Here is a 27,511-nt window from a genome sequence, read left to right as displayed (position 1 = left end):
CATTTTACTGCTGAGCTGCAAGTTGGAGTGATATCTCCCCCACCCCAGCAGCCGATCAGCAGAACAATGGGAAGGTAGCAAGATAGCAGCTCCCAGTAGATATCAGAATAGCACTCAATAGTAAGAAATCCAAGTCTGGCTTGTGACTCCTCCAGTTACATTGAGTAGGAGAAACAATAGGTTACCTGAAAGCAGTTCTAATGTGCAGCGCTGGCTCCTTCTGAAAGCTCAGACTCAGGCACAATGCACTGAGATGGCGCCTACACACCAATATTACAGCTAGTAAAATTTTAAATGGTAGAGTGAATTATTTGTGACATTATATGTAAACATTGAATTTGATGCATTTTTTAATTAAGAAAAAGTATACCATAAAAATCATGACAGTATCCCTTTAAGGATAATAGCAGAAGTAGTGTTTTGACAGCTGCTGCCATCTGGCTGGAAATATTGGTTGTTAAAATACTCCTCACCGCTTATCATATTAATGTAATGAAATATTGTACCTGATGCACAAACAGTGGTTATAAGTGAACCTACACAAGTTTAGGGGAAGTCTGACTTTTAAGCTGGCCATATCTAAAGGTGGAAATATGAGGCTGAATGAGGGTCAAAAGATCGGATAATAATTGCTGCTATACAGGCAGCCGGAGCGAGCACCGCATTAAAGGACCAGTAACAAAAAAAAAAATGTACATATCATAACTATAATTTAATGTTGCTCTGCACTGGTAAAAGTTGTGCGTTTGCTTCAGAAAGACTACTATTGTTTAAATAAATACGCTGCTGTGTAGCCATGGGGGCAGCCATTCAAGCTGGAAAAAAGGAGAAAAGGCACAGGTTACATAGCAGATATATTTGAATTACTTTAAACACTTTTTTTTGTGTTACTGTTCCTTTAACATCCTAGCTCCAATGGGAAAATCAAACCTGCCAAATATGAGCAAGCCAGTGAGGCTGGAGGGGCAATTATAGAGATATAGGTACATAGGGCACGGCTGTAGTGCCAGACTGGGAATGCTGGGTGAGGGGGGAAAAATGTGGAACCCACAATTGCCTCCACACACTGCACATAATAAAGAATTTCTAGCTGTTGAAAAATGCAGAGTACACAAACTATTAGCAGAACATATGGGTGATAATCCCATTCAGAGATACTGCCAACATATTTTAATTCTCTTTTCATTCCTCTACTTCAAATAATTAATAAACCCAAAGATATTACAATCTCATCTAATCCCATAGACGCAGAAGGCTGCAGAATTATCCATTGTTTAGCACAGAGCTCAGATAGATGTCGCTACATTGTCTTCATATACAGGAAAATATTGCTTCTTGTATTTTTTTTCTGTCCAATATGTACCAGACTGATTAGAATGAACTGGTCTGCCTCTACTAGGGGACAATAAATTCAGAATAATTCACTTCCAGCATTAGTTTTACCTATTAGCCCTGAAAAATGACTAGTAATATGCTGTGATCTGAACTGCTGGCAGGGATGGAATATTTTTGATTTTTGGGAAGTAGTTCCCAAAAATAGCAGAGCCTTGTTTTAGTATCTAAAATATATTTTAGAAACTAAAACAAGGGTCTGCTATTTTTGGGAACGAAAAGAAGTCTTTCCCCTTTAATATGCCACATAATAACTTGAACAATTAAATAGCACTGGGAATTCCAACTTTGTTGGGTCATATTAAATCTACCTCTTGCCAGGTTCCTGGGCACGTGCAGTATCCTCCCCCTGGGAAAGTGAAATGACAGATGTTTTGGTAAGTGCTGAGCGGTTTCATGCATTAAATATTCTGACTTTTGCTTTCCTCGCTATTTATGAAAGCTCTAATCCTCTTACATACTAAATTCATACTTGGGTTATGTAGAGATGCTTTTGCTAAGCCATTACAAAACAAATGGAATGAAGTAACCCTGTATTTCCAGGCAGGAGCTTTGCTCACATCAATATATGACTGTGTTTGGCTGAGTCCATATGGGGGTGGGGGGGGGTGGGGGGGGGTGTGTGTGTAAAATATTTAACAAGATTGTTATCATGCAAATTTAATAGTAATAAGGTTTTTATTTATTTAATTCTTTTATGAAATGGTCTCCCTGATCAGTCATTTGTGGCATCAATACAGAATGCACTACTGTAGCCTGCACTTGGATAAGTTGGTTATTTTAAAAGTATTTAATTGTATAATTTATAATTGTAATTTAATAACATTTATAAAGTGTAATTCATAAAATGTAATTTTTTTTTTTAAAGATAATGTATTTTAGAAATATCAACATCTCTACAGTCCTTCAATCTTGTCACAGGAGCTCCCCATCTCTGATTCTGTTAGTGTCAGTGACACTCACATGCTCAGTGCACTCTGGGCAGCTGTTGACAGGGCTGATTCTCCTGATAATTGGTTATTATATATACCCCATTTATTATGATGAAGGGAGGGAGTGCCCCCCCCCCCGAAACGTTTTAAAGCTACGTGAAAATTAAATAAATTACTAATCAGCCTTACATCATGACATTTATATTCTGTATATACAGTATATTCTGAGTAGGTCCCTTAGCTCAGTACCTGACAGTAGCACAGAGAATGTGCAGTGAAGCAGCAGAATGAAGATGGGGGCTACTGGGGCATCTTTGGAGGCACAGATCTTCCCTGCTAAGGGGCTGTAGGTTGGCTTGGGCTGGTACCGGAGCCCAAACTATTATAGGCGGCACTCCATCAAAATACGGGCAACAGCAACATTTTGCGCTTAACTGGCTCTTTATTTTTAAAATTAATTTCTTAAAATGGGAAAAACTAAGTATAGAAAAGCACGTACAATTAATACAAAAGCACATGAAAATTTGCTTCACTATGTTCCTTCCACACAGGCACATTTTTTGCGTGTGATGAACGGCTCCATTTAAGCACATGAGCCAATAGATTTCATTTTACTTTGCCTGTTGCAAGCTCATTCCTACAGACCTGTGTATTAGAACTGCACCTTTCCATTGTGTTGCACCTCTATGTGTCTGATGTGAACTCAACAGATATTAAAACAAAAAAAATGAATGTTACAAACACAATTGCTGGGAATGCTTCAGCATTCTATTAATAGGCAGGAGCAACTTAAATGACACCTGCCAAGGTCACATTTTTTTTTTTTTTTATAAAAACCAAGCAAGCGGAGATATATACTAAGAATGCTGCAGGGTACTGTGGCATCTTACTGTATTTTTAACCAATCTTATAAGACAATACTATGCCATTACAGTTTCAGCATGAGGTACACAGTAGTATTTTTAGGCAATTTGTGTGTTTGGTGCTTGGTAAACTGAATCACTTACAATAGCAACATGGCAGTGGTGTGGATTACAGAAAAAAGCTGAACAGCATGTGGTCTGAATAGGAACATAAGTAATGTGGCACTATAAAAAAAAAAATCTACCCCTTCTTTGTTATAGGCTAATGCTTGTAATCCATATATCTTTCCTATTGCTCACTGAAGCCTGTAAATCTTTCTGGAGGACTTGCATATAGAAAACATATGGAAACATGTTAATTGTTAGGGCTGGCTATTTCACATGTATGTACGAATTTTAAAGGTAAATAAGGAAGGATAAATAAATACAGATTTAGTAAACTCGTTTACATGTCTAGATAGCGACTTTCCTTTAGTAGCTGACAGCAGACTCACAATATGTGAAAGCTTTTCTCCAGAGTCCAGTAGTAAACTTGACACTGCACATGTTGCTGTTACCCTCATAAATAGGCTGTTCACCCATAAATTCCCAGCACTCCCTTTGAATTCTTATGCTGACATTGCTTTGTAACACAGCAGTGAATGTTCTAACTCAATACATGTTATTACAGAATGGCACTATTTGGCCATAGTGCATAAACAGGAGCAGAGGAATGTAGAATTTTAAAAACTAAACTTAATGTGAAACTTGATTGGAAGCCAGGAGAGAGTATTTGAAGATGAGTGAAGGGCAGGATTGTGGCTTAAATGCAGAGGAAATAATGTGGGCAGCAGTGGTAAAAGGATAAAATGGATTGCAGCAAGTGGAGATGAGGCCAGTAATAGATAGCAGTAGTATGCTGAAAAGAATACGGACAGTAGATGGGCAAAGAAAGGATGGCAATTGCCTGATGCTCCTAAGAAACTGTTGCATCAAAAAGGTGAAGAGAACTTTAGAGAAAGAGAATGAACAGACTTGGGGGTATTCTTATCATGCTGTGTAAAAAGTGGGGTATAAACATTGCAATGCAAAGCATCCGATTGGCTGCAAATTGCCGAAATCTAGTTGCTGATTGGTTACCCTGGGCAACATAACCAGTAATGCTTCACTAAACGTTTTACACAGCATGATAAATATACCCCTAAGTGTTTTATCAGAGAATAATATGGTAAAAGTGCACAGAATGTGAAAAATGGAGAGAGTATATTACGTTTTTGGGGTTTACTTTGAGGTTTGAAGTGTTTAGTAGGTCTTGGATGGAAGCAATCAGGGACAAGGACTGGGAAAGATACAAGGAGAATGTGTGAGATATTGGGATTGGTGATTGCAGATAAAATATTGCATAAAAGCATATACATACATATATATCTATATATATAATATATATATATATATATATATATATATATATATATATATATCCAATTTATTATGACGAAGGGAGGAAGGAAGGGAGAGAGGAGGGAGCAAGGAAGGAAGGAAGGAAGGGAGGGAGTGCCCCCCCCCCCCCAAAAAAAAGTTTTGTGGTACATTGGCATAAATGGGGTAAGCTTTCCAGCTTAAATTTTGCTTGAGTGCAGTCTCTATTTCTGCTTTGGTCCAATGAGGACCATAATGCATTGTAGCATGGGAAAGAACTGTTATGAGAAAATTAAAAAGCAGAGAATCTTAGCAAAGACCACAGAGAGACTATTGTATGAGGCCCAGCAGATGAATGGAACATTAACAAAAAATGAGCGTGGTGTGAAGGGGATTTTCCTGATGTACCAGGCAGACATGTGGAAGTGCCAGTCCATCTCTTTACTTGGGTGCCATTAGGAGGGGGAACCTGGTCCAAACTTTCAGCCTGGTTTCAGTAGATCCAACTATTGCTTTATGTTCCATGTATAGAAAAGTGCCATATCTGCAGTAATTTAACCCCCCAAGTATGTAAATGGGGTCACTTACCTCTGCCCTATTGTACAACATGTGATGAGGGGGAAGACAGGCCAATAGGGAGAATTAGAGATTTATTCTAATCTAAACTTGATTTTGCCTCAAATCAGGAAATGAAACCCCAATGTGTTTGAAGAGATTGCTGAGCATCTATTAAATAGCTTAAAGGAATTCTGCAACGGGAAACGTGTTTTTTTTTTTTTTTTTTTTTTAAAAACGCATCGGTTAACTGTGCTGCTCCAACAGAATCCTGCATTGAAACCCATTTTTCAAAAGAGCAAACCGTTTTTTTATATTTATTTTGAAATCTGACAAAGGGCTAAACATGTTCTTAGTTTGTATTGCTAAAATGCTCCAGTACCCCACCTAGTGGTAGATATCAGAATAGCTCAATAGTAAAAACCCAAGTCCAGCTCTCTCAAGTCATAACTCCTCCAGTTACATGGGAGTAGGAGAAACAATAGGTTACCTGAAAGCAGTTCTAATGTGTAGCGCTGGCTCCTTCTGAAAGCTCAGACTCAGTCACAATGCACTGAGATGGCTGCCTACTCACCTATATTACAGCTAAAAATATACATATGATTAAAAAAATTACAATTTAAATGGTAGAATTATTTGCAATGTGAACAGTGTAATGTACTATACCATAAAAATCAAGACAGAATCCCTTTAAGGAATCATACATGTAAAGAAACTGAGCAAGCAACATTAGCAGAAAGTGAGGTTAAATCTGTCACCTAGATGCCACAGGGCTATTTATCAATTCAGATGCAAAACACATTGGTCTCTATGCTGCCATGTTATGCGAATGTGAATTACTAATAATCCTTGTATTGTACATTTTACACTGTGCGTATATACAGGATATTGTGTGTTGGCCCCTAAGCTCAGTAACTGACAGTAGCACAGACCATGTGCAGTGAATCAGCAGAAAAGAAGATGGGGCTACTGGGGGACTATTCAGAGGCACAGATCTGTACCAGCACCACCACATACCTTTAGTAGGGAAGAAGTCCAAAAAGATTAAGGTACAAAATGTCTAAATTTATTGTTGGCCTTTAGTTCTTCTATACTTCTATATGTATTTATAAAGTGCATAATATTCTGTACAATAGGCCAAAATTCAAGTTATAAAATCTAAAGAATAGTTATAAAATGAGGAGCATTCCAAAGTTGATTAAATAAAAACCTATAGATTAGGAAAAGGGATAAAACCAATAGCAACTGGGGAATTGTAATAAAAAATCATGGAATACTCAACCGTCAACAGAAAAAGTGTGTTTTGGTGTTTGCACCAGTGTGCAGTGTATATAATAAAATGTCTTACTGAAAAAGTAACTTCAATAGTACAAAAACACTTCCAAAAACTGAGCATACACTTTAATTGGCTAATTTAATATATTACAAAATGGAAGCTTTTGGGATAATTTACAAAGATAGTTAATTTGGGTTGAAAACAGACAAAACTCCAAGTTCAACCCTTCCATATAGAATCCAGTGCATATATATATGTATATACCTGTACAGACTTATCAATAAAATCACATACAGAAATGTATAAACACATGCCTAAACTAACTGTAGATCTTAAGACCACTGTAGCCTTGGATATTATACATTAATAAAATCTGCCATCACAGCTTCATTCAGCAGGGTATTCCTCAAATAAACCTCCACCTTAATCTAACATCATAGTTTAAATCTTCCATCCCCTTAACCAGTTTAGTTGCGCGTCTCTGCACTCTCTCCAGCTCATTAATATCCTTCTTAAGGACTGGAGCCCAAAACTGCACTGCATACTCAAGGTGAGGCCTTACCAGGGACCTATAAAGGGGCAAAAATGTTTTCATCCCTTGAGTCAATGCCCTTTTTTATACAAGACAGCACTTTATTTGCTTTAGTAGCCACAGAATGACACTGCCTGGAATTGGACAACTTTTTATCTACAAAATCCCATAGATCCTTCTCCATTAAGGATACCCAATACACTACCACTAAGGGGCCCATTTACTTACTCACAAACCGGCCGAATGCGTCTGATTGCGTTTTTTTCGTAATGATCAGTATTTGGCGATTTTTTCGTTGCCATCCGAATGTTGTGTAAAATCTGGCGATTTTTTCGTAGCGTTAAAACTTGCGCAAAAAGACGCACCTTTTTCATAGCCATTCCGAAAGGTGCGCAAAATGTTGCGATTTTTTCGTAGCGTTCGGATTCATTCAAGCTTCAGTATGGTGACTTTCCTTGGGCCAGGTTGGAGCTGCAGGGTGCCATTGAGTCCTATGGGAGGCTTCCAAAATCATGCTAAATCTGAAAGTTTCGGCCACCGCTTACAAGCGCTCAATACGAAAAAGTCACAACAAGATACGAGCGAATCGTAATGGCTACGAAAAACTCACATTTTTTCGCGAAAATCGTATTGGTAACGAAAAAGTTGCGACAATTTCCGAAAAGTCGTAAAGGCGCCGAAAAAAATCGCAAAAATACGCAAAATGTTCGTTTTCCAATCGGAATTTTTCCAATGCGGATTCAAATTTGTGTCTTCGTAAATCAGCCCCTTAGTGTATAACTTGCATTTATATTATTTCTATCAAAGTGCATAACTTTGCAATAAACCTCATTTTCCTGCCCAGATTTCCAATTTTATCAAATCGTTCTGTGATGCAGCATACTGTGTTTAGCACAATTTAGTATCATCAGTAGAAATAGAAAGAGTATTTTCTATGCCCAACTCCAGGTCATTAATAAACAAGCTAAAAGGCAAAGGACTGACCCCTGCGGTACTCCACTGATAACACTGGCCCAATTAGAAAATGTTCTATTTTCCACCACTCTTTGTAATCCAACCTTCTGCCAGTTCTCAAGAAGGGATCTAAGTTAATCTTGCATTTTAGAGTCAACTAAATTAGCCAATAAAAGGTACTTTCCATGTATTAGTGTGAGTTAAAAACAATGTGAAACTATGTAAGAACTTATGCAGAGTACCCTATTGCTATACCACTTCATTGTCTGATGGGAGAGGAGGACTGTAGTGTGTTTATTGAACTTATTAGCTATATGGCTGGGATTCCGTCATAATGGTCAGCATTCAAACTTATTCTTTGTGGGGGGGGGGGAGGGTTCTCAGTAGATAAATGTATAGAATGATATACATATAAAATACATACACTAGCTGGGCTTTTTATTTTATGTGCACATACATTTTTTTAATGAAATGACAACGCTGCACAGAAAACTGCACACAGGGATAACATTTTACAACGATATTTTACCTGGTTTAATGCCAATTAACCAATTTTACAAAGTAACAGTGTCTGTTTCTTCCTTTATAATTCATTATGTACAGTTGAGACTTCTAGAACGGATTAAGATATTTGTTACCCATATGCTTTAGTCAGATGTACATACTTTTCACAAAACAACTGGTATTCAATAAAAATAATGCCACCCATGTTCACAGTTTACTTCCAGAAATTACTGGTGTGGAAGTTGAAAGAACGAACTGGACCACACGTTAATTTGTTATGGCAGAAGGGCTGATGTTCAATTAATCTTTCATTTATATGCACAATTAAATGACATATAGCCCTTTGTCTTGGCTACGATCAAAGCGATGACAGATTTCCCAACATGCAATAAAACAAAGGTATGTGGAAGCGACGGCTAGTGAAATGCTATGATCGTACATTTGAAATAATTAACATGGATATAAAGTCTATGTTATAGGATTATAAACAGGCACTGGAAACATTTTCTTGGCAACATTTTAAAACAATAAAACCAGACGTAGGTCAGAAGAGGGCCGTCCAATCTCCAGCTACTGCTGAACTGCAGTTCTTAGTAACAGCTATGGGTGGCAGGCTGGACTTCCCTGGGTTTGGAAGATATCGATGTATTAAAAACAAACCTACTGAGCAAAAGCATGAAATATATATATATATATTTTCTCTAGCACCAGTAGTGTCTCCTTGCGACACAGTTATAAAATCATTGCGGAGGAGAGGCTTTGATATTAGATAATGTTATTGATATGTTTCCTATGTCAAACAGGTCTCGCAGGAGACTCATTCTAGCAAACCCCTAAATGAATGGTTACCCCAGTTAAATGTGGTGTTTTCAGTAAGACATTATAAAAAAAAAAAAAATTCCCAAGTGTTTAATGAAGACAATCACAATTGGTGTGTAACACAGTATGGCCAGAAGATAAAAAACCACATTCAACAGGACTTGATCTCTTAAAAAGAAAGAACTTTAGACCGTACCATTTGGAAGAAGCTTTAGGCAAACACACTGGGCAACGGCACAGTTATACAGTACCAGTTTCACATGAACAGAAGCATCGGCATTGGTAGGCAAACAAAATAAAACACATTTTCTCACCTATACTTGGTCCTTAGATATAATTCTGTTTGGCCATGGACACTGCCCTTACCAATAAAGAGAGAGAATACAGTAATATGGATAAAACCTTCATATGAAGAGAATATACTGACGTATAGCTCAGTCAGAAAGTGATTACCGGAAGACCCCATATAAATGTGGTTTAAAAATTGACTTGTCTTAGCCTTGAAAGAATATAAATAAAACTAACCCTTTATTTACTACATATTATTGACTGTAGAGATTTTCTTTAAATCGCTCAAAAGTATGAAATTGAGTTTCATTCACAGCTGCAGTTCATCTCATTGTGCCTAAACATATACACTTGTGCTTCATATTTCAATGATTGTATTGAGCAAATGGAAGAGAGAAGTCTTGCCTAGCGACGGCGGCTTCCTCGGAGCAAACACACTATGCAATCACTAGACTAACTATACAATCATCCAACGCATTACCAGAATTAAGACAGGTTTATTTCCCAGCCATGTTGATGAATAATGAATGACCCAAAGGCATTTTTATTATGGAACACATAAAAGGAAGTATATTTAAAAAAAATAATAAAATATTGGTCAGACTATAATCATTTTTCATTTTTTTCTGAAGAATTTACAGGGCTTTTTTTTTTTCTTTTTTTTTCTTCATTAAATAGAACCTATGGGATATTTACTTGATAGGAATCCCCAACCGCCTTGCGCACATTCGGAAAACTTGTGCATTTTGTCACAATTAGATACGCATTAAAAACAAAAAACAAAGAGCATTTCTCTGTTTCAACTGAATTAAAACGTTAATACTCTCAGACAAACACGGATCTGAAATGGCAAAAGAATCAGTCATTACCCTCCTGTTTACAACAAATTAAATTGAGACAAAGTTACAAACACATTTCACTACATGATTAATAATAAAAATCATTTCTCTCTGTTTTTTTTCTTATAAAGTTGCCCAAAATGCAAGGGATGTGCATAGGTTTACAACTTGGTTATATTCATTGTATTCAGTTCCCTTGGGGTACGACTTCCCATGAACGGAATGTATGTTTCTGTAAGTAGGTTACAGCTTTGTTCAACACAGATACACCAACAGTATAAACGCTTGCGACTGTCCACATGCATTAAGACCCGATTTCATATCTCTAATAGTTTACAGATTTCTTCAAAGAGACAGTATCAAATAAAAGCGGTATGCAGTAAAGGGTTTTTTTCCATCTAAAATAAAAAGGGCATTGTGACATGGAAATTCACACTTTAATAGATGCAGGCTATATTATTCCAATAAATTAAATAGTGCCTTTGCTAATCTGATTTTTGACCTAAGACTCTCAGAAGAATGTAGTGTGACACCCCTGGTAAAAGAAAAACTCAAATGTTTACATTATTAAAATAGATAATAGAAAGCAGCATATCATTTTGTGCAGTTTTCAGAGGCCTTTGAAACAAAAAAAAAAAACCCAATGGTTTCCAAAAATATAACATTCCAAACAATTGATTAATGCATATATTTCAAAAATGTTATTTTAATACAATCTAGGATAAATCAAAAGGTAAAAAAGATACTGTCTCTTTAAATTAGCATTAAAATTTGCTTAGGTTTCTTTTCCATCTAATAGGACATGACGATAATTATAAATTTATGCCACACTACATATAGGTAGTCTCTAGGGGCCAAGAATGGTTGAAAAAGTCAACGAGAGGTTTCTCCAAGTACTGCACAAGGTGGTCTGAAGTAATAAAATGCTGACAGTTATCTTGAGAGTGGTCTAATAGACCCAGGATACGGGAACCCATTGCGGTGCTGTGCACACAAGCTCGATGGCGTCCTCCAGGTGCCTAATCGTTTCGTCAATCTCATTGTTGATAATCGTAAGATCGAAGTAGTGTGCGTATGTTCTCTGGAGGATTTCCGATTCCTTCTGCAGGCGCTGAAGAGACTCATCCTGCAAAGTAATATTAAAAAGTGAGAAAAAAAATCTCAATATTTAGTACAGGTATGGGATCGGTTATCTAGAAATCCGTGATGTCATTTTAAGCAAATAATTTTAATTTTTTAAAATGATTTCCTTTTTCCCTATAGTAATAAAACAGTACCTTGTACTTGATGTACCTAAACTGCATGAATCCATATTGGTGGCTTCTTTGGTTTATTTCATGTTTAATGGTTTTTAAGCAGACTTAAAGGGGTTCTGTTGCAGTGAAAGGAATCCTATCATGTTGATCCAAGTTACGAAATGATTCATAATTTAGAAAACCCAATGTCCCAAGCATTTCAGATAACAGATGCCATACCTGTACTAAGCTTCAAATGGCCTAGATTCTACATGAGCTTTTCAAACAGAATCCTTTTCCTTTATCAAATAAACAATATACTTTTATACAGAACCATGTTATAAAACAAACAACTACCATTAGACAGTGAGGAAGAAAACACTATTGTTAACCCTCTGCTACACAAACAACCAACTTCTGATACTTTGCTTTATTAACTATTGTTACAAAGCAAAAAAAAAATCCATTATATGGAGAGCAACACAACCTTAATTTCTGGTGCTCAGAAGGCACATCATGCCCATATTTAGTATAGCGTTTTGGCCAATTTCAAACCCACCCAACTTGTGGGTCACAGGTGTGCGCAGGTCTGGTGTTAGCTATTTATAAGCACTTGCCTGCCCCATCCCCTCAGTGATGTCAGGTCGAGTCCAGGTCCGTAAAAATAGATGCAAAGCTGAGGGCCAGTTCGGGCATGGGTGGAAGTGGGGCAGGTTAGGGTCTGTTGCAGGTCGACAAATAGTCAACCCACATATCAGTACTGCCCGACCAGTTGGGCATGCATATACAGAAGATGAGCAGGCACTCAAAGATCCAACGTGACAGGCTCAGGTCAAATAAAACATATATATTAACGTTTACATGTCCATAAAAGTCTTACGTATTTCATGCTGTAAGGCACCAAATCATAGCCTAGTTGTTTCTAAGTGGGCATTCCTTTCTTCGAGTTTACTGGGCATGTATTTCAAGTTGTGTGGCCAATTAGAGATTTCCTTCAGTCAGTTGACAGGAAGAGAAAAGATACAGCTCTCCCTACACATTTCCTGCTCTTCCAAATTGCCAGGTGGTTGTACCAAAGGAACAGAACATTACAATGGTACTACTGCACAGTATATGCCCACCTTAAGGGTCTGACTTTTTTCATAGAAAGATCGAATTTGACACAACACCTTGTACAATGTGATTTTTTTCTTTGTAAAACCAAAAGTCTCACTCTCTACCCGCTCCTCTGCTGAGTATAAAACTAACAGAATAAAGATATTGTTTGATAGGTTCTCCAACCTACTGAATCACTTAAAGATGCAGTGGATTAAGGTTGTTGCCTCATTCTGTAAAGCCAGAAACATATGAATCCAAATCAACGCTGCCTGGCTAATAATGTATTTTGCTGCATACAGCATGGCTGCAGTGAAACCCAGTGGTAACTTGTTTCTGCAAATTAACTAATCACCCGGGATTTAGGATATATGGCCCCAGTACATGTTAACCCAGGACAGTACATCAAGAGCATGATTGGCACAACCGGTAGGACTCTGAATAAAATGCTGCAAGTGTTATCTGTCTGTATTAAAGGAACAGTAACACCAAAAATTTAAAGTGTATAAAAGTAACTAAAATATAATGTGCTGCTGCCCTGCACTGATAAAAGTTGTGCGTTTACTTCAGAAAGTCTACTATAATTTATATAAATAAGCTGCTGTGTAGTATGGGGGCAGCCATTTGAAGGAGAAAAGGCACAGGCACATAGCAGATAACAGATAAAACACTATTGTATTCTACAGAACTTATCTGTTATCTGCTATGTAACCTGTGCCTTTTCTCCTTTTTTCCAGCTTGAATGGCTGCCCCCGTGGCTACACAGCAGCTTATTATATAAATTATAGTAGTGTTACTGTAGCAAACACACCAGTTTTACCAGTGCAGGGCAACAGTGCATTTTTATTACTTTAAAGTACTTTTATTTTTTGGTGTTACTGTTCCTTTAAAGCCACATGCTGCACAACTTTTTAGCTATAATGTAAAAAACATCTTCCAGCCAACACATTCTGCAGCATGCTTCTAACTGGATTACATTAGATATTAGGTAATCAGTTCAGGTTCACGATCTATGGATGGATAAAGCTAATGAAGGCTCCTTAATTTATGCTAATTACTAAAGTCTCAGTAGCTTATGAAGGAGTGTGTGTGACTTAAGGGCACATTTATGATTGCCTAAGCATTTTGGCTAGAGCAATCAAAGGAACTCACATAGGGTTTCAGGTAAAAATGATTTGTTGGTTGAGCTTTTTTTTTCCCCTAAGTGGGCTTTCTTAAATAATAAAAAGTTTCAGGCATTTATTATTTAACCTCAACTAACTAAAGCTGGCCATACACGCACCGATAATATCGTACGAAACCTCGTTTCGTACGATATTCGGTGTGTGTATGGCAAGTCGGCGAGTTGACTGGTATCGCAGGAGGCTGCTCATATCGGTCGACTCGCCGATCGGCCAGGTCAAAAGATTTTGATCGGGCGCCATAGAAGGCGCCTGAGCAAAATCTGCCATCAGGGCTGAATCGGATTGCAGATCGCCACGTGTGTGGCCACCTTAAGGTATTTTCCCCTGAAACCCTCAACTCACACAGGGTTTCCCTTGATTGCTCAAGCCAAAAGGTTCAAGCAATCATAAATGTTCCCTTAATGGACTGAAGATGTATTGGGGATAGTATAAAGCAATCCATGGAGGCTAGTAAGGGCTGCCACCGATTGGCTTTTATAAGGCTTCCTTCTTTCCTATTAAAGCAATGGAGAAAGGCATGGTAAAAAAAAAGCTAAATGAAACCTAAATGTCCATTTAACTCAAGCAGGAAGAGGCTAACGACTGCATTAGTACAACAAGGTACATGTATGTATGTATGTATGTATAACTTTATTTATAAAGCGCCACAAGGGTACGCAGCGCTGTACAGTCTTACAGAATACAAAATTACACACAGGGAGGACGAGTGATATAATAAATAAATACATATATGTATATATATATATATATGTATATAAGTGCCATGTGGTATGAGACACAGTAGGAAGGAGATCCCTGCCCCGTAGAGCTTACAATCTGAGTGGTTGGGTAACATACAGGCACAAACTGGAAGGTAGGAGTGCCTCATGTATGGGCATAATGTCTTAGTGCTCCAGAAGGTAACAGCTGAGTTTTTTCTTAAAGAGAGTGGGTGAGTGTTCCCTACGGAGGGATTCAGGGATAGAGTTCCAGGAGGTAAGGAGCAGCGAGATAGAAAGGTTTAAGACGAGAGAGCGCAGTGGGTGTGGATGGTGTAAACAGACGGAGGCTCTGAGAGGAGCGGAGGAGATGACCAGGAACATGTAGGGAGACCAGTGAAGAAATGTAGTGAGGAGCAGAGGAGTGAAGGGGCTTTGAATGTCAGCAGAAGGATTTTGTAAGCTATCCTTTGCTTGACAGGCAGCCATGCTAGTGAGCTTAATTGAGGCTGAGCAGGATCCCTCTTAGGAGAGAGCAGGAGGATCCTGGCAGCAGAGTTTAAGATTGATTGCAGGGGAGAGAGGTGGGAGTCTGGGAGGCCGGTTAGTAGGAGATTGCAGTAATCTAAGCGGGAAAGGATAAGGGCATGGATTAGTGTTTCAGCTGTTGCTTGTGAAAGAAAGGGGCGTATCTTGGCAATATTGCGGAGGAAAAAGCGGTAGGTTTTGGCAGTGTTATTAATATGGTTAGAGAAGGAGAGAGACTGGTCAAAGATAACCCCAAGGCAGCGTGCAGAATTTACAGGGTTGATGGTCATGCCATCAATAGTAATGGTGAAAGGAGGAGGAGGGCCAGGTTTGGGCGGGAAGACCATGAGCTCTGTTTTAGCTAGGTTAAGTTTGAGCTGGCGTCGGTTCATCCAGGAGGAGATAGCCAGGAGGCAGTTACCAATCTGGGTTTGAACATCAGTGGTTAGTGCAGGGGTGTCCAAACATATCTGGATGTCATCAGCATATAAGTGATATTTAAGACCAAAAGAAGAAATAAGGTCTCCTAGAGAGAGAGTGTACAGGGAGAACAGCAGGGGACCAAGCACAGAGCCCTGAGGCACCCCCACACTAAGCGGAACCGGGGTAGAGGATTTGTTAGTAGGAGTGACAGAGAAGGAGCATGAATAACAAGCAATTCTACAGACTGCTTTATATTTCAATATTTGAATTAACTTACAAAACACCTGAAAGTGTGAATATTAAGGGCATGCACCTTTATATTACAGTGACATGATCACAGCGATGTGTTGGACCATTCAGGTCCTCTCAAGCTGGCAAAGCAGCACACTGCTAAATTCTAATTTCTACATGGTGCCACTGCCACCTGCTGCTACAGTCATTACATAAAAACATATAAAGCACACATTTGCCAGTTCTCCTAACTATAACAAGCGTAAGAGCACAAGACAGAGCTGTCTATTCATTGGCTGATGTGTTTTTCTGTATGAAATTATACAGTACAGGTATAGGACTATTATCCAGAAAGTTCATTACGGAAAGGCCATGTCCCATATACTCCATTATAAACAAATAATTCTAATTATTAAAAATGATTTCCTTTTTCTCTATAATGATAAAAAAGTAACTTGTACTTAATCCCAAGATATCTAAATTACGAAAAGACCCCCTAACCGGAAACCCAGGTCCCAAGCATTCTGGATAACAGGTCCCATACCTGTATAAAGAAAGTGTTTTTTTTCATGAAATGACTTGTGAAATGAAACCTTATTTACATATGGGCTATTTCATTTAATATATTTTTATAGACATCAGTATATTTTATAGGCATATGTTCAGGGGAAATGTTTCCTTCTAATGGACTTGTGAAGTGAAAACGATTTTTTTTTTCTTTTACATTTAAAGTTTGCCTCTATTACACTTACAAATAAGCTATTTCTTTCATACATACTTTCCTGTTGGACACTTACCCCCATATGTATTAAAAAGCACAACATTTGCTTAGGTGCAGTAACCCATAGCAACCAATTACATGTTTGCAGGGCTGCTGTAGGGGGGGAAGAAGGGGTACTGTTGTGCCGCAGCACGAAAGGTAAGCAAATTGTGTAGGTTACATATAAGGTTACATTAAAACGTAGACAATTTACGTTTATTTTTGGAACTATTTACTGAATGTTATTGGTGCCTCCTACAGAGGAATGACTGGTTATTGGGCCCCTACACTTATGCAAATGTACATAACTTGTGCAAAACTTACATTACATTCAAAGAAACTTACGTAACTTACATATGAACTCCACTGACCCTCAATTAAAAGACTGACTTATTACCACCAGTAAACAGTGGTTGCTATACAGCAGTAATCTCCAACCTTTTTTACCCATGAGCCACATTTAAATGTAAAAACAGTTGGGAGCAACAAAAACATGAAAAAATTGCCTGCGGTGCCATGAGGGCTGTGCTATTTTGGTAGCCCCTATGTGGACGGGCAGCCTACAGGAGTTTCTGTTTGGCAGTACAACTGGGTTTAATGCAACCAAAACTTGCCTCCAAGCCAGGAATTCAAAAATAAGCGCCTGCCTTGAGGCCACTGGGGCAACATCCAAGGGGTTGGTGAGCAACATGTTGCTCCTGAGCCACTGGTTGGGTATCACTGCTGTAGGTGATAAGATCTGTAGCAAACTTTGCCCCTTATAGTACATAACCCAGTTAAATGATTTTCAATTAGCAAAACTTTAAGCCCCCATAACAAAGAACAATGCAATTCAGGAAATGATGCAGTGCTCTGCTTTGATAAATGTGTCAGTCTGTTAAATCTTTGCTGGGAGGAGAGTGTTAAACTATCACATAAAACGTGCTTTCCCTTATTCACCAAGAGTTTAAATGCTGCATGAATCCATGGTATCATGTAAACCTGACATTTAGAATTGTGGAAGGAGAGCATCAGCCTAGGCGCTGGGGAGTAACAGACTAACGATCAGTGCATAAGACGTGCTTGCCTCCTGCTTCCAGCTAGTAAATGGCGGCCTCTTAGGTTAACGGATGTGACTTTACTATTAAACAATTGGACTCTTTTTTGTGTTCAATATACACGGGGGGCCTAGGGAAGGGACTAGATCAAGAACACAACTGCAGCAATTTAACAAACTGAATTTTAAAAACAAGATGATAGACGTCATTACCTTTGCACTATATGTTAAAGGGGATACCGGGGGCCCAAGGAAGATCAGAATTATCACACACATGCGCTGAACTACAAGTACAAATGTCAGTACCATTCCTACAAGGCAGGGCACCAGGGCCATTCAGTGTTACGCTATAGGGCAAGCTCTGACACTTTTTCCTTTTTTAATAAATTGTTTTTATTTATTTTCTGTATAACAATCAGGTTCCACATATGCAAGATATTATCTTTTACAAGAAAAGAAAAACCAGTGTAACAAGGGGTTTTGTATATATGATATCAGTACAAAACAGTGTTATGCATTAATATTTGGTAATCTTAAGATGCATTAATAAGCTTGTTCAAAGTATGCAGATAAATGGATGGTGGGTAATTGGCTATTTCACACTGTGCCAAATTACCGTAAATATAATATGGTGGAGGGTCCGATTGGTAAGTAAATCAAACAAACAAATATGATGTAAAGCTTCTAATAACACTTTTTCCTTTTTAAAGAATTTAAAAAGAAGAAACCAAGAGACAGAAGTGAAGTGCATGAAAAATAAATTTGCTTTCATAAAAGTGCAATTAAAAAAGTTCATTTTGGATTTTTGGAAACAGGACAAAAGCAGATTCCCTGCTTTAACCCTTTCCCTACATTTTTTCTGCCTAAGCGATTCTCTCTGCACCGGCGGCTTTTTGCCGCCCCTGGTAACTGGGCCGCTTCTGCCGCCTGAGGCGAGTTTCTCAACTCGCCTAATGGCAGAAGCGCCCCTGGATAAGCCATGAACTTAGTGTGCACAAGGTATATTTGGGGGTATTTAAGTGCCATGTGCTTTGATAAACCTATGTACAGTGGGCATCAAACACAGTAGACCTCTGGGGTTCATATTTAGGGTGTTTTGTCTTTGTGTTTGTTAGATGCTGCATAGTGGAAGTTTTGAGGTGATTTTTGGAAATTCCATAAAAATCGTCAAACTTAGGAAAGCTTTATGGCTTGGTACTTTGGCATAGAAAGACATGGGTACCCATTTTAGATTTGGGGGAATGTGTACTTTCCAAAAATATATGGCTTTCTGGGGTGAATGTACTTTTTACTAGCTTTATCCCACATATAATGATGTAAATGTTGATTTTGCAGAAGCTGAAATGACAGAAATGACAGTACATATGGGGGTATGTTCACATTGGGGGCCCTACATGCCACATTCTTAGCTAAACCTATACATATTGGGCATCAAACTGTTCAGTGGACCCCTGGGTGTTCATATTTAGGGTGTTTTATTTGGTTACTTTATGACCTGTAGGAGATAAGATACTATAGACTGGAAGCTTTGAAGCGATTTTTAAAAAAATTCACAAATTTTGATAAAAACCAATAACTTTAGGAAAGCATTGTGACTTGATAGTTTGGAGCAGACAGACAGTTCTATCTAATCTGGATTCCCCAGAATCTGTTCTTTCTAAAAATGTAAAATTTTCTGGGATAAACTTTCTGTTAGCGGAATTTTTGGCCTTAAAATCTAAAGTATGCAGCTTTCTGGAGCAGTGCTTTGGAAATTTGGTAGTGTACTGCTGGGAGTTTTTGACCTATACAAGTGAGAAATCTCCATAAAACTATATATATTAGGGGGCACATTTACTTACCCACGAACGGGCTGAATGCGTCCGACTGCGTTTTTTTCGTAATGATCGGTATTTGGCGATTTTTCGGAACATTTTCGCGACTTTTTCGTTGCCATTCCGAATGTTGCGCAAAATTTGGTGATTTTTTAGTAGCGTTACTACTTGCGCGAAAAAGTCGCGACTTTTTCGTAGCCTTCGCGCCGAGTACGAAAGATTCGGATTCATTCAAGCTTCAGTATGGTGACTTTTCTTGGGCCAGGTTGGAGCTGCAGGGTGCCATTGAGTCCTATGGGAGGCTTCCAAAATCATGCTAAGTCTGAAAGTTTCGCCCGCCGCTTACGAGCGCTCAATACGAAAAATTTGCGACAAGATACGAGTGCATCGTAATGGCTATGAAAAACTCGCATTTTTTCGCTCAAATCGTATTGGTAAAGAAAAAGTCGCGACACTTTCCGAAAAGTCGTAAAGGCGCCGAAAAAAATCGCAAAAAAAAATACGAAAAAGTCGCAAAATGTTCGTTTTCCAATCGGAATTTTTCCAATTCGGATTCGTGGGTTAGTAAATGTGCCCCTTGGTATTGGCACATTCAGGAGACATGGGACTTTCCAAATCTCAAATTAGGTGTATTTTCATGCATAAACTAATTTTCGTTTCTGGTTTTCTGTGTTTATATTATGGAAAATATTTTTTTTCATTTTTTAGACATTTAGAAGCCTATATCTTGTTACAAAATTGGAATTACACAAAAACTCTACCATATTTTAAAGCTTAGGTTGTCCTGAAAAAAATGATATATTGTTTTCCTGGGTTAACTAAAAGTCCCCCCAAGTGCAAAATGTTCAAAAACTGTCTGGCAGTAGAAGTTGCGCTTTGTCCAAAACGGCTGGCAGTGAAAGGGTTAAGGGCCAGTTTGTTGTTACACCTCCACTTTGTTGACTTTCTGCATTTTTCCCATTTTGCAAGATTTTTCTACACAGGGCTATGGAAGATCATTCGGGATAAGGTTTAGCTGATTTAACGTGAAAATATTGGTTTTAGGTTTTAAAATAAAAAAGTGATGTGAAATGATGTCCTAACAATAAAAAAATGCATGGCAAATGCAAAGACAAAGACAGTTGCAGTCCTACCTGGTGCATTATGGGACACAGTGGAGATGAGTGAAGTCCTGCTCACTCCTCACTCTTCTAAGCTTTCCTGCAGTAATTCTTGCTGTCAGCCTAAAGCTGTTACAGTTACCTATTAACCATTCTCTGACCTTTATTTTTGCCAGCCTCAGCAGTCTTTCCTCTGTACTATTTTATTGCCTCACCACTTCAATCACAGTTTCTACTACTGTACAATCATTTAATATTATTAAGGATTAGATGCAATTTCATTGTTTGGCAGGAAGAGGTTAGTGAAATGGCTTCTTTAGATTTCAGATAGGCCAGATTTAAATGAATAAAAGTTAAAACAATCCCTAGAGCTTTGGAAAAGGACAGATACTTGAGTACACAAGTTTTTAGCAACTCATTTATTATGACTGAATGACCCAAGCTTGTAGCTACTTAGTACATTTTCTACAGAGTAAAGTTTTTGATCTGAAGCTGTTGACTTTAGCTAATAATATAAAACACAAAATATCTGGTCTTAAGGGCTCTGGCACACAGGGAGATTAGTCGCCCACGACAAATCTCCCTTGTCAAGGGCGACTAACCTCTCCGAAATGCCATCCCACCGGCGAAAGAGTAAATCGTGTAAATGTAATCTCCCCGTGTGCCAGAGCCCTAAAGGGGCAGAATACCAGTTTAAGCACATACACTATCTCTTCATGGAATCCCGAGGATTGCCTGTAATTTGGTTCTTCTTAATGTACCATATAAAGGCAGGAAAACACGCAAATAACTTAAATATATAACCAAAACAATAAAACCTATTTTTTTTTTTTTTTTTAAAAACCATTTAACATCAGGTTTAGGAGATTATAAAAATAATACTGACTGTTTACTTTTAATGACAAACAGTCATTAGCAGTATATCAATATTACTTCGACATCCTAGGATGTAATTAAACTGTGACATTACTGTTCTAACATTACACATTAAAGGTGTAGAGTCTTAGCACTCTCCAACAGGCAAGAATTTGAACTGCTCCTATTAAATCTCAATGACATTAAATATAGGTTTTACTTCTGCAATAGGAGACAAGGAATATCAATTTAGGGGTGATGGAGAGAAAAATCAGAAGTAATCTAGTTTGCAGTACACAACTGCAAACAAGAACAATTAGAGAGCCATTTAACACGCTGAATTTTAAAAACAAGATGACAGACGTTATCACCTTTGCACCGAGTGTTAAAGGGGATATAGATACATCCTATTTCACAAACCAATCCCAATGTATTTAGCATCACTTAACATTATGAAAAAGCTTCTTTACTGTTGTTACTATGAAGCTCTGTTACATTTTTAACATTTGTCTCATTTCTTGCTACTTCTGGTTGAGCTCCAGGTGCTGGAGTTTATGCCCATTCACCGGACAGAGACATAGGAAGCACAACCAATCCACATTGACACAGGGGTTGCAGCGAGTTTGCAATGCTGTGGGCTTCGATGTTATGATCCTGTCCCTATCTGTGAAAACATGTCCAGGTCAGAATGGCACTCTGTGAATTCTGGCAAATGCCAGAGGGGCTGCTTTAAGATGCCATAGGCAGTCACTATTTATTCGGCTGGGGGGAGCTATTTGGGCCTCTATGAACTTGAAATGCCAGGGCTTATTATGAATTTCAGTCTGGACCTTAGGCACACTCACTACTGATGTGCAGCTCAGGAAGAACTCAAACCATAACCTGCAAAACATTGCTACTGTAGGACCCACACCCAATCTGTACCCCCTCTATATGTAACTTCTGTGCACAACTTTGGTTCCTAGACAGGTAATATTAGGGTGCAGAGGTGTGTACTTCTCCAGTCTGACTCCCAACCTGAACACTGCAATGGGCGCCCAAATTTTAACCAAATCCAGCTAACTCACTGTGCAATTCCAGCTGGGGTGCAAAGGGGAGAATATTTAACTGCAGCTTTAACATGACATGATTTAAAGAAACAAAAAAAATATTTTACTATACATATTACAAGCTATGGTGAGTTGCCCAAGATACATTACCCACTACCTTTTTATTTTTATTGCTGTCAAATGACCTAAACATGCCAACACTGACTTCTGTGTCCCCCCCTATTTGAGTGCCTAAAAGCACTACAAAGATAAGAGCATAAAGCCACCTATTTGAGTGAGGAAAATACCTACACTAGTATGCCTGACTGGCTCAGTAACCTAGAAGTATATGTTACATATTATCTCTTAATAGAAATGTGTATGGCAAGGCAGAAAGGAAGACATCTATCTTAACAACAGAGAAATGTAAAAATCAAGGGAATCAAGTGTTTGCCTGATACAACAAGCACCATCCCTTGGGTTGCACATATAGGGAAACCTGCCTTTAAACAAGGTTAAACAAAGGTTATTTAGCAAAATCAGAATGATATATAAGACAGTGTGTGTGGGTACCCCTCCACTGTATTGCACAGAAATCCTGCAATTAAAGTTTGGCTCTTCAAACAGTGATGAATGCCATACTAAATGTTCCTGTGCAGCATAGTGGTGTCCAACAGTCTGTTAATTGTAGTTGCAATTTCAATAACAGCAGGGAATGGAAAAATCAACACTACAAGGATTTGCACAGATTAAATCTAGCCATAATACAGATATTAACAGTGATTAGATATGTTTAGCAAAGGGCAGTTCCGGTTTTATTCTGGTTATTATCACTGGGAATTCCTTTGGAAATGATACAAGCAGAAGGAGAAAGTTACACTTTGCATTGTTCTCCATGAGATACCACTGAGCTAAACATAGCTTAATCACTGAAATACACAAGGATTTAAGAAGCTAGCTATTCTACATCTAAGGAAGCAAGTATATTTTTGTTCCAGTTCCTTGCTGGTACTTACAGGTAACTTTCTGCACCATCGTGGAAGCTTAATAAAATGTGCAAGTATGTAAGTAAAAGGGAAAGAAAAGCCGCAATTTAGGGAAATAAAGAAAATAATATAGATCAACAGAAAACAGAAGAGAATGAAAAAATGTACAAATGATGCTAAAAGGTGTTTTGGAGTATTTATGCAAATCTCTGCTTGCACACAGAGGCAATTTCAGACATGGTCTGTAACTGGGGTGCATAAACAAGAATGATTATTTCATCTAACATATACGCCAACTGTCATCATGGATTTGTAGGCAGCTACTTGTTATACTGATCACCAGATTACAATTATTTTCTAATTATTATTATTACAACATAGCAGATAAATATTTAGTTATCTGTGCCCAACCACATACTCTCCCATGCCTTTATAACCTCTTCATTTCAATATTAATTCAATTCCTATTGTAAAACAATTGCAAACAATATTAATTACTGTAACCTAGTTAATAATAACGTTCACAGCTTGGCTTAACTCACCACAAGCCAACTGCTTGGCAGTAAGATGCCTGTTATATTGCACATAACAGTTAAATACATGGACATTCTCCAGTTCATCTAGTGTTCAAGATGGCAGAGATCTGTAACACATTGCCTTCCAACTAGACATAGGTGTTTGGAGTTGTACAACATACATTTACACACAAACCGTCATTTTATCCTTTTGGACAATAAAGCAGCAGTCTTGGAAATGCACTCTGGATCAGAGCATATACAGCAGCAACCACCATTAATCTAATAGGCTCATTTACATTTATTACAGAGCTGTCTAAATGTAAAAACAAGTTTTGTTTTACCTCACTGATACTTGGGGTAATTGTAGGTGCAGCAATAAAGACAACAAAAGGAGCAAATTCTGCTGTTCTCAAGACCTTAAGAGCCTGCAACAAGAAATAAAAATATACTCCGTTAGAAAATGGACTGACAAAATAAATAGTTAAACAAAAATAAAGCATTTTAATAAATTTTATGTTTTACATACAGTCAAATAACTATTTTATTGTTATGTCGTGTATCACCTGGCATTCTCAGTTGGCCTCTCACACTGGTAACAACCAGGTCTGCACTAGCTTAACTACTGAGATCTAAAGGTAGGACCATTTGGGATAGTTTGGTTGTAGGCCTAGCAGCAGATAAAGCAGAGTTTGTTGTTTAAACACATACGGATTTGTCAATATTGGAATAATGTCAGTATTATCACAAGTGACAAAATAGCTCACCTGCCATTATTCTTTAAAAAAAAAACAAAAACCCCCCCCCAAAAAAACAGCAATAACTCAAAAAGCACTGTCAGTAAAAATGATGTGCAAGGAGGACATCTTATGCAGTCCTGACAGTAAATGGGCATTGTAATATCTGGGTATGATATTGTGCTTAGTTACAATAAATCCTGATCTCTTATTGCTTTTAGTGCTTGCCATGGTTTGTAAATAAACTAACACATCGACTACATGCTATTCCCGAGGAACAGACAGCTTAAACACAGGCATGCAAATGACTCAGTCAAGGTTAAACGGTTTACCTGAGGTTCTACATCAAGTATTGCAATAAGTCCCTGTTCATGAATCTTTCGTATGGTTTCCAGTTTTGTTCCATACATAGCATCTTCATGGCTGCCATATTCCAGATATTCATTGTTGGAGATATCTTGCATCATTTGGTCATGAGATACAAAGAAGTAATTTTTTCCATTTTCTTCATCTTTCTTTGGAGGTCTTGTTGTGTCTACGTTTGTATAATATTATAAAATGAAAGAAAGGGGAAGCAGTATAAGTCTGCCACATAACCCACAATTAAGCAAACTGTAGGAGTCGTTTCTACGGATGAAGTATATAGTAAACTTTAAGCTTTTCTCTTTTATTTCGATTATTTGACTCATTTGTATGTGCTGTAAGAAGTAGCTATTATTCCCACTAACCATACCATGTTCACTGGGCAAGAATGAATGATTATAACAAACTGCTTTGGGCTTTGCGGGTTTGTATTGCCTATAAGTATCTACAGGGCATGTCTTAAAATAAATTTAAGAAAATCATACAGAAAATCACAAGTTAAATGGAGTATACAGAAACTGCTGCACATTTTATTGAATTAAATTTATTACATTCTGTGTAATTAATCATTAAATTATGCCAAAAATTTGTTAACAGTGCAAATATCTGGCAAAAGCTACATCTTTTGTAAAAGAATGTATTTCCTTTGCAAACCAGGGTATTTAGTATAAAATAATAGACCTTCAAAAGAACTTTAAGTATTTCCAAGACAAATCATGACTGCAGCTCTCCAGTTTGGAATGTGGGCTCAACTGACCCTGGTTGGGCGGGTAAGGGGATTGTTTTAAAGCATTCAGAAGTATGGATATGATAAAAGTTATTACAAACAACAACACATCTTGCCATGGAATTAATATACTTTGTCACCAGGGTCAGTGACCCTAACAACCAGACTGCCCCACTCACAGAATAATACAGGTACTTAACTGTGTTGCTTCTACATTTACTTCATTTCTCATTGATAAGACACACAGATGCAAGACATATTGGGTATAAAAAAAAGGATGTATTTTACAGTTAAACGCAAAGAAACAGGATTGGCAACACTTACGTGGGATGGGGTAGGCAAATCTGTCAGGATGTTTTGTAATTAAGGTATTCTTTATGTGTCTTCTGCCAACACCATGTGCACCTTTTTGCAGGTGGAGTGGGGCGTTCATAGAGTAAAGAGAACATTATTTAATTAGTTCCCAAAATATTAAAAGAAATACAAATGCAAAAATATTCTCAGAAAATATTATTACCTAAAAGGACAAGCGTTTTCCTTTTGAAAGCTGGCAGTTTCACGACTTCTTCGTATGTGACCAGGTCTAGTTGGTCAAAGACTAAGTGGGGAAGAAAAGGATTTATAATCATGTATTTCCAACAAGGACAACAGTTTCCTTACTTTGTAAATGAATATTTTACCAATAACATTTGAACTAAAATGTGTCAAAGAGTATAAAGACAATATAGGATATTTTAGAAACAGCTAAACTAACTTCACACAGCTGATATGCAAAGTGATAATTCCACCTCCAGGCAGAAGGCCAAATTAGATTGCGCAAGTTTTGCAATTCATTTTGTTTATTTCTGGTTTTGGCTCAGTACAGACCTAGCATTTTCCTGATATTTGAATGCTTTGTCTTGTGTACTGCCTATAAGCATTTGTCCACTGTCCAAGTGTGGAGCCAAAAAATAAGCAAGCTGAATACAAAATAGAGGTGCTTCACCCGGCTACTCTTAAAGAGCCCCACAATGATTCACAGCTCCACGGTTTCCATACACAATAAACATGTATACAAAGCAGAATGCAACTTGGACTCAACAGACAGAGGGAAATCCATGCTTTTATAAAATTCTTCAATCTTTATTTACTCCAATAAAAACACAAAAGGTGCACTACTTTGAAGGGGGGAAATAGGCTTAATGGATATCTTGGCAACAAACAGCTATAATTAATCTTAATTAAGGAAGAATAATCATCAAAATGTACAAAAACACCATGTAAACTACTATAATGGCAACCAAAAAGAAGCAACACTCATACACACATACATAAGAATCATAAGGTAAATAGGTATCCATACATCATCCAAAACCATGGAGTATCACACATTAATTAATAAGGCCAGTTTCTATTCTTTGTTAAGATCCCTAAGGGCTAAAATCCCCAATGTAAATTTCCAAAATACCTCCCTTCTAACGAGTAATATATCAATGTTGCCTTTTCTGACATTCTGTTTCGCTTAATCAGTCACCTAAATGGTGATGGATAGTATCAAACTGTTTTGTTAATGGGTGTATGCAGCACTGTGGGTTTCTCTTGTGAGCTTTGCTAAGTGTATGGATATACACCTTATTGTTAGTTATTGTTATTTTACCTTCATTTTTATGTATCTGCCTCCAGTGTTGCTTACATAATTTTGGTTATTATTTTCATTAATTGAGTGTGTTCTATAATGAGTAGGATCTGGAGGAGAAACTATAGCTGCTTATAGCCATAGAATGCACTAAGCCTGCTCCCCTCTGTCCTGTAATGCACCTGTGTGTCTTTAATGGACATAATAAAATTTGATGAATTTTATGGAA

General features: G+C 37.8%; 1 protein-coding gene across 9 annotated transcripts in view; it reads right to left on the bottom strand.

The window, feature by feature from the left end:
• Positions 1–8,407: 8,407 nt before the first annotated feature.
• The window catches only part of cask (calcium/calmodulin-dependent serine protein kinase (MAGUK family)), a 172,079-nt gene continuing 152,975 nt past the window's right edge, over positions 8,408–27,511 (bottom strand). For 4 of the 9 annotated variants that reach the window (XM_012956939.3, XM_031895960.1, XM_031895962.1 and 1 more), the window contains 5 exons: positions 26,185–26,250; positions 25,992–26,072; positions 24,910–25,112; positions 24,185–24,268; positions 8,408–11,478 (listed from right to left, as the gene is read on the bottom strand). In XM_012956939.3, coding sequence (XP_012812393.1) covers positions 11,302–11,478; positions 24,185–24,268; positions 24,910–25,112; positions 25,992–26,072; positions 26,185–26,250 — 611 coding nt within the window. In that variant the 3' untranslated portion in view covers positions 8,408–11,301. 9 annotated transcript variants of the gene reach the window in all.

Source organism: Xenopus tropicalis, chromosome 2 (genome assembly GCF_000004195.4).
Source record: "Xenopus tropicalis strain Nigerian chromosome 2, UCB_Xtro_10.0, whole genome shotgun sequence".
NCBI classification, from domain to species: Eukaryota; Metazoa; Chordata; class Amphibia; order Anura; family Pipidae; genus Xenopus; species Xenopus tropicalis.
This window is presented reverse-complemented; position numbering and strand designations above follow the sequence as displayed.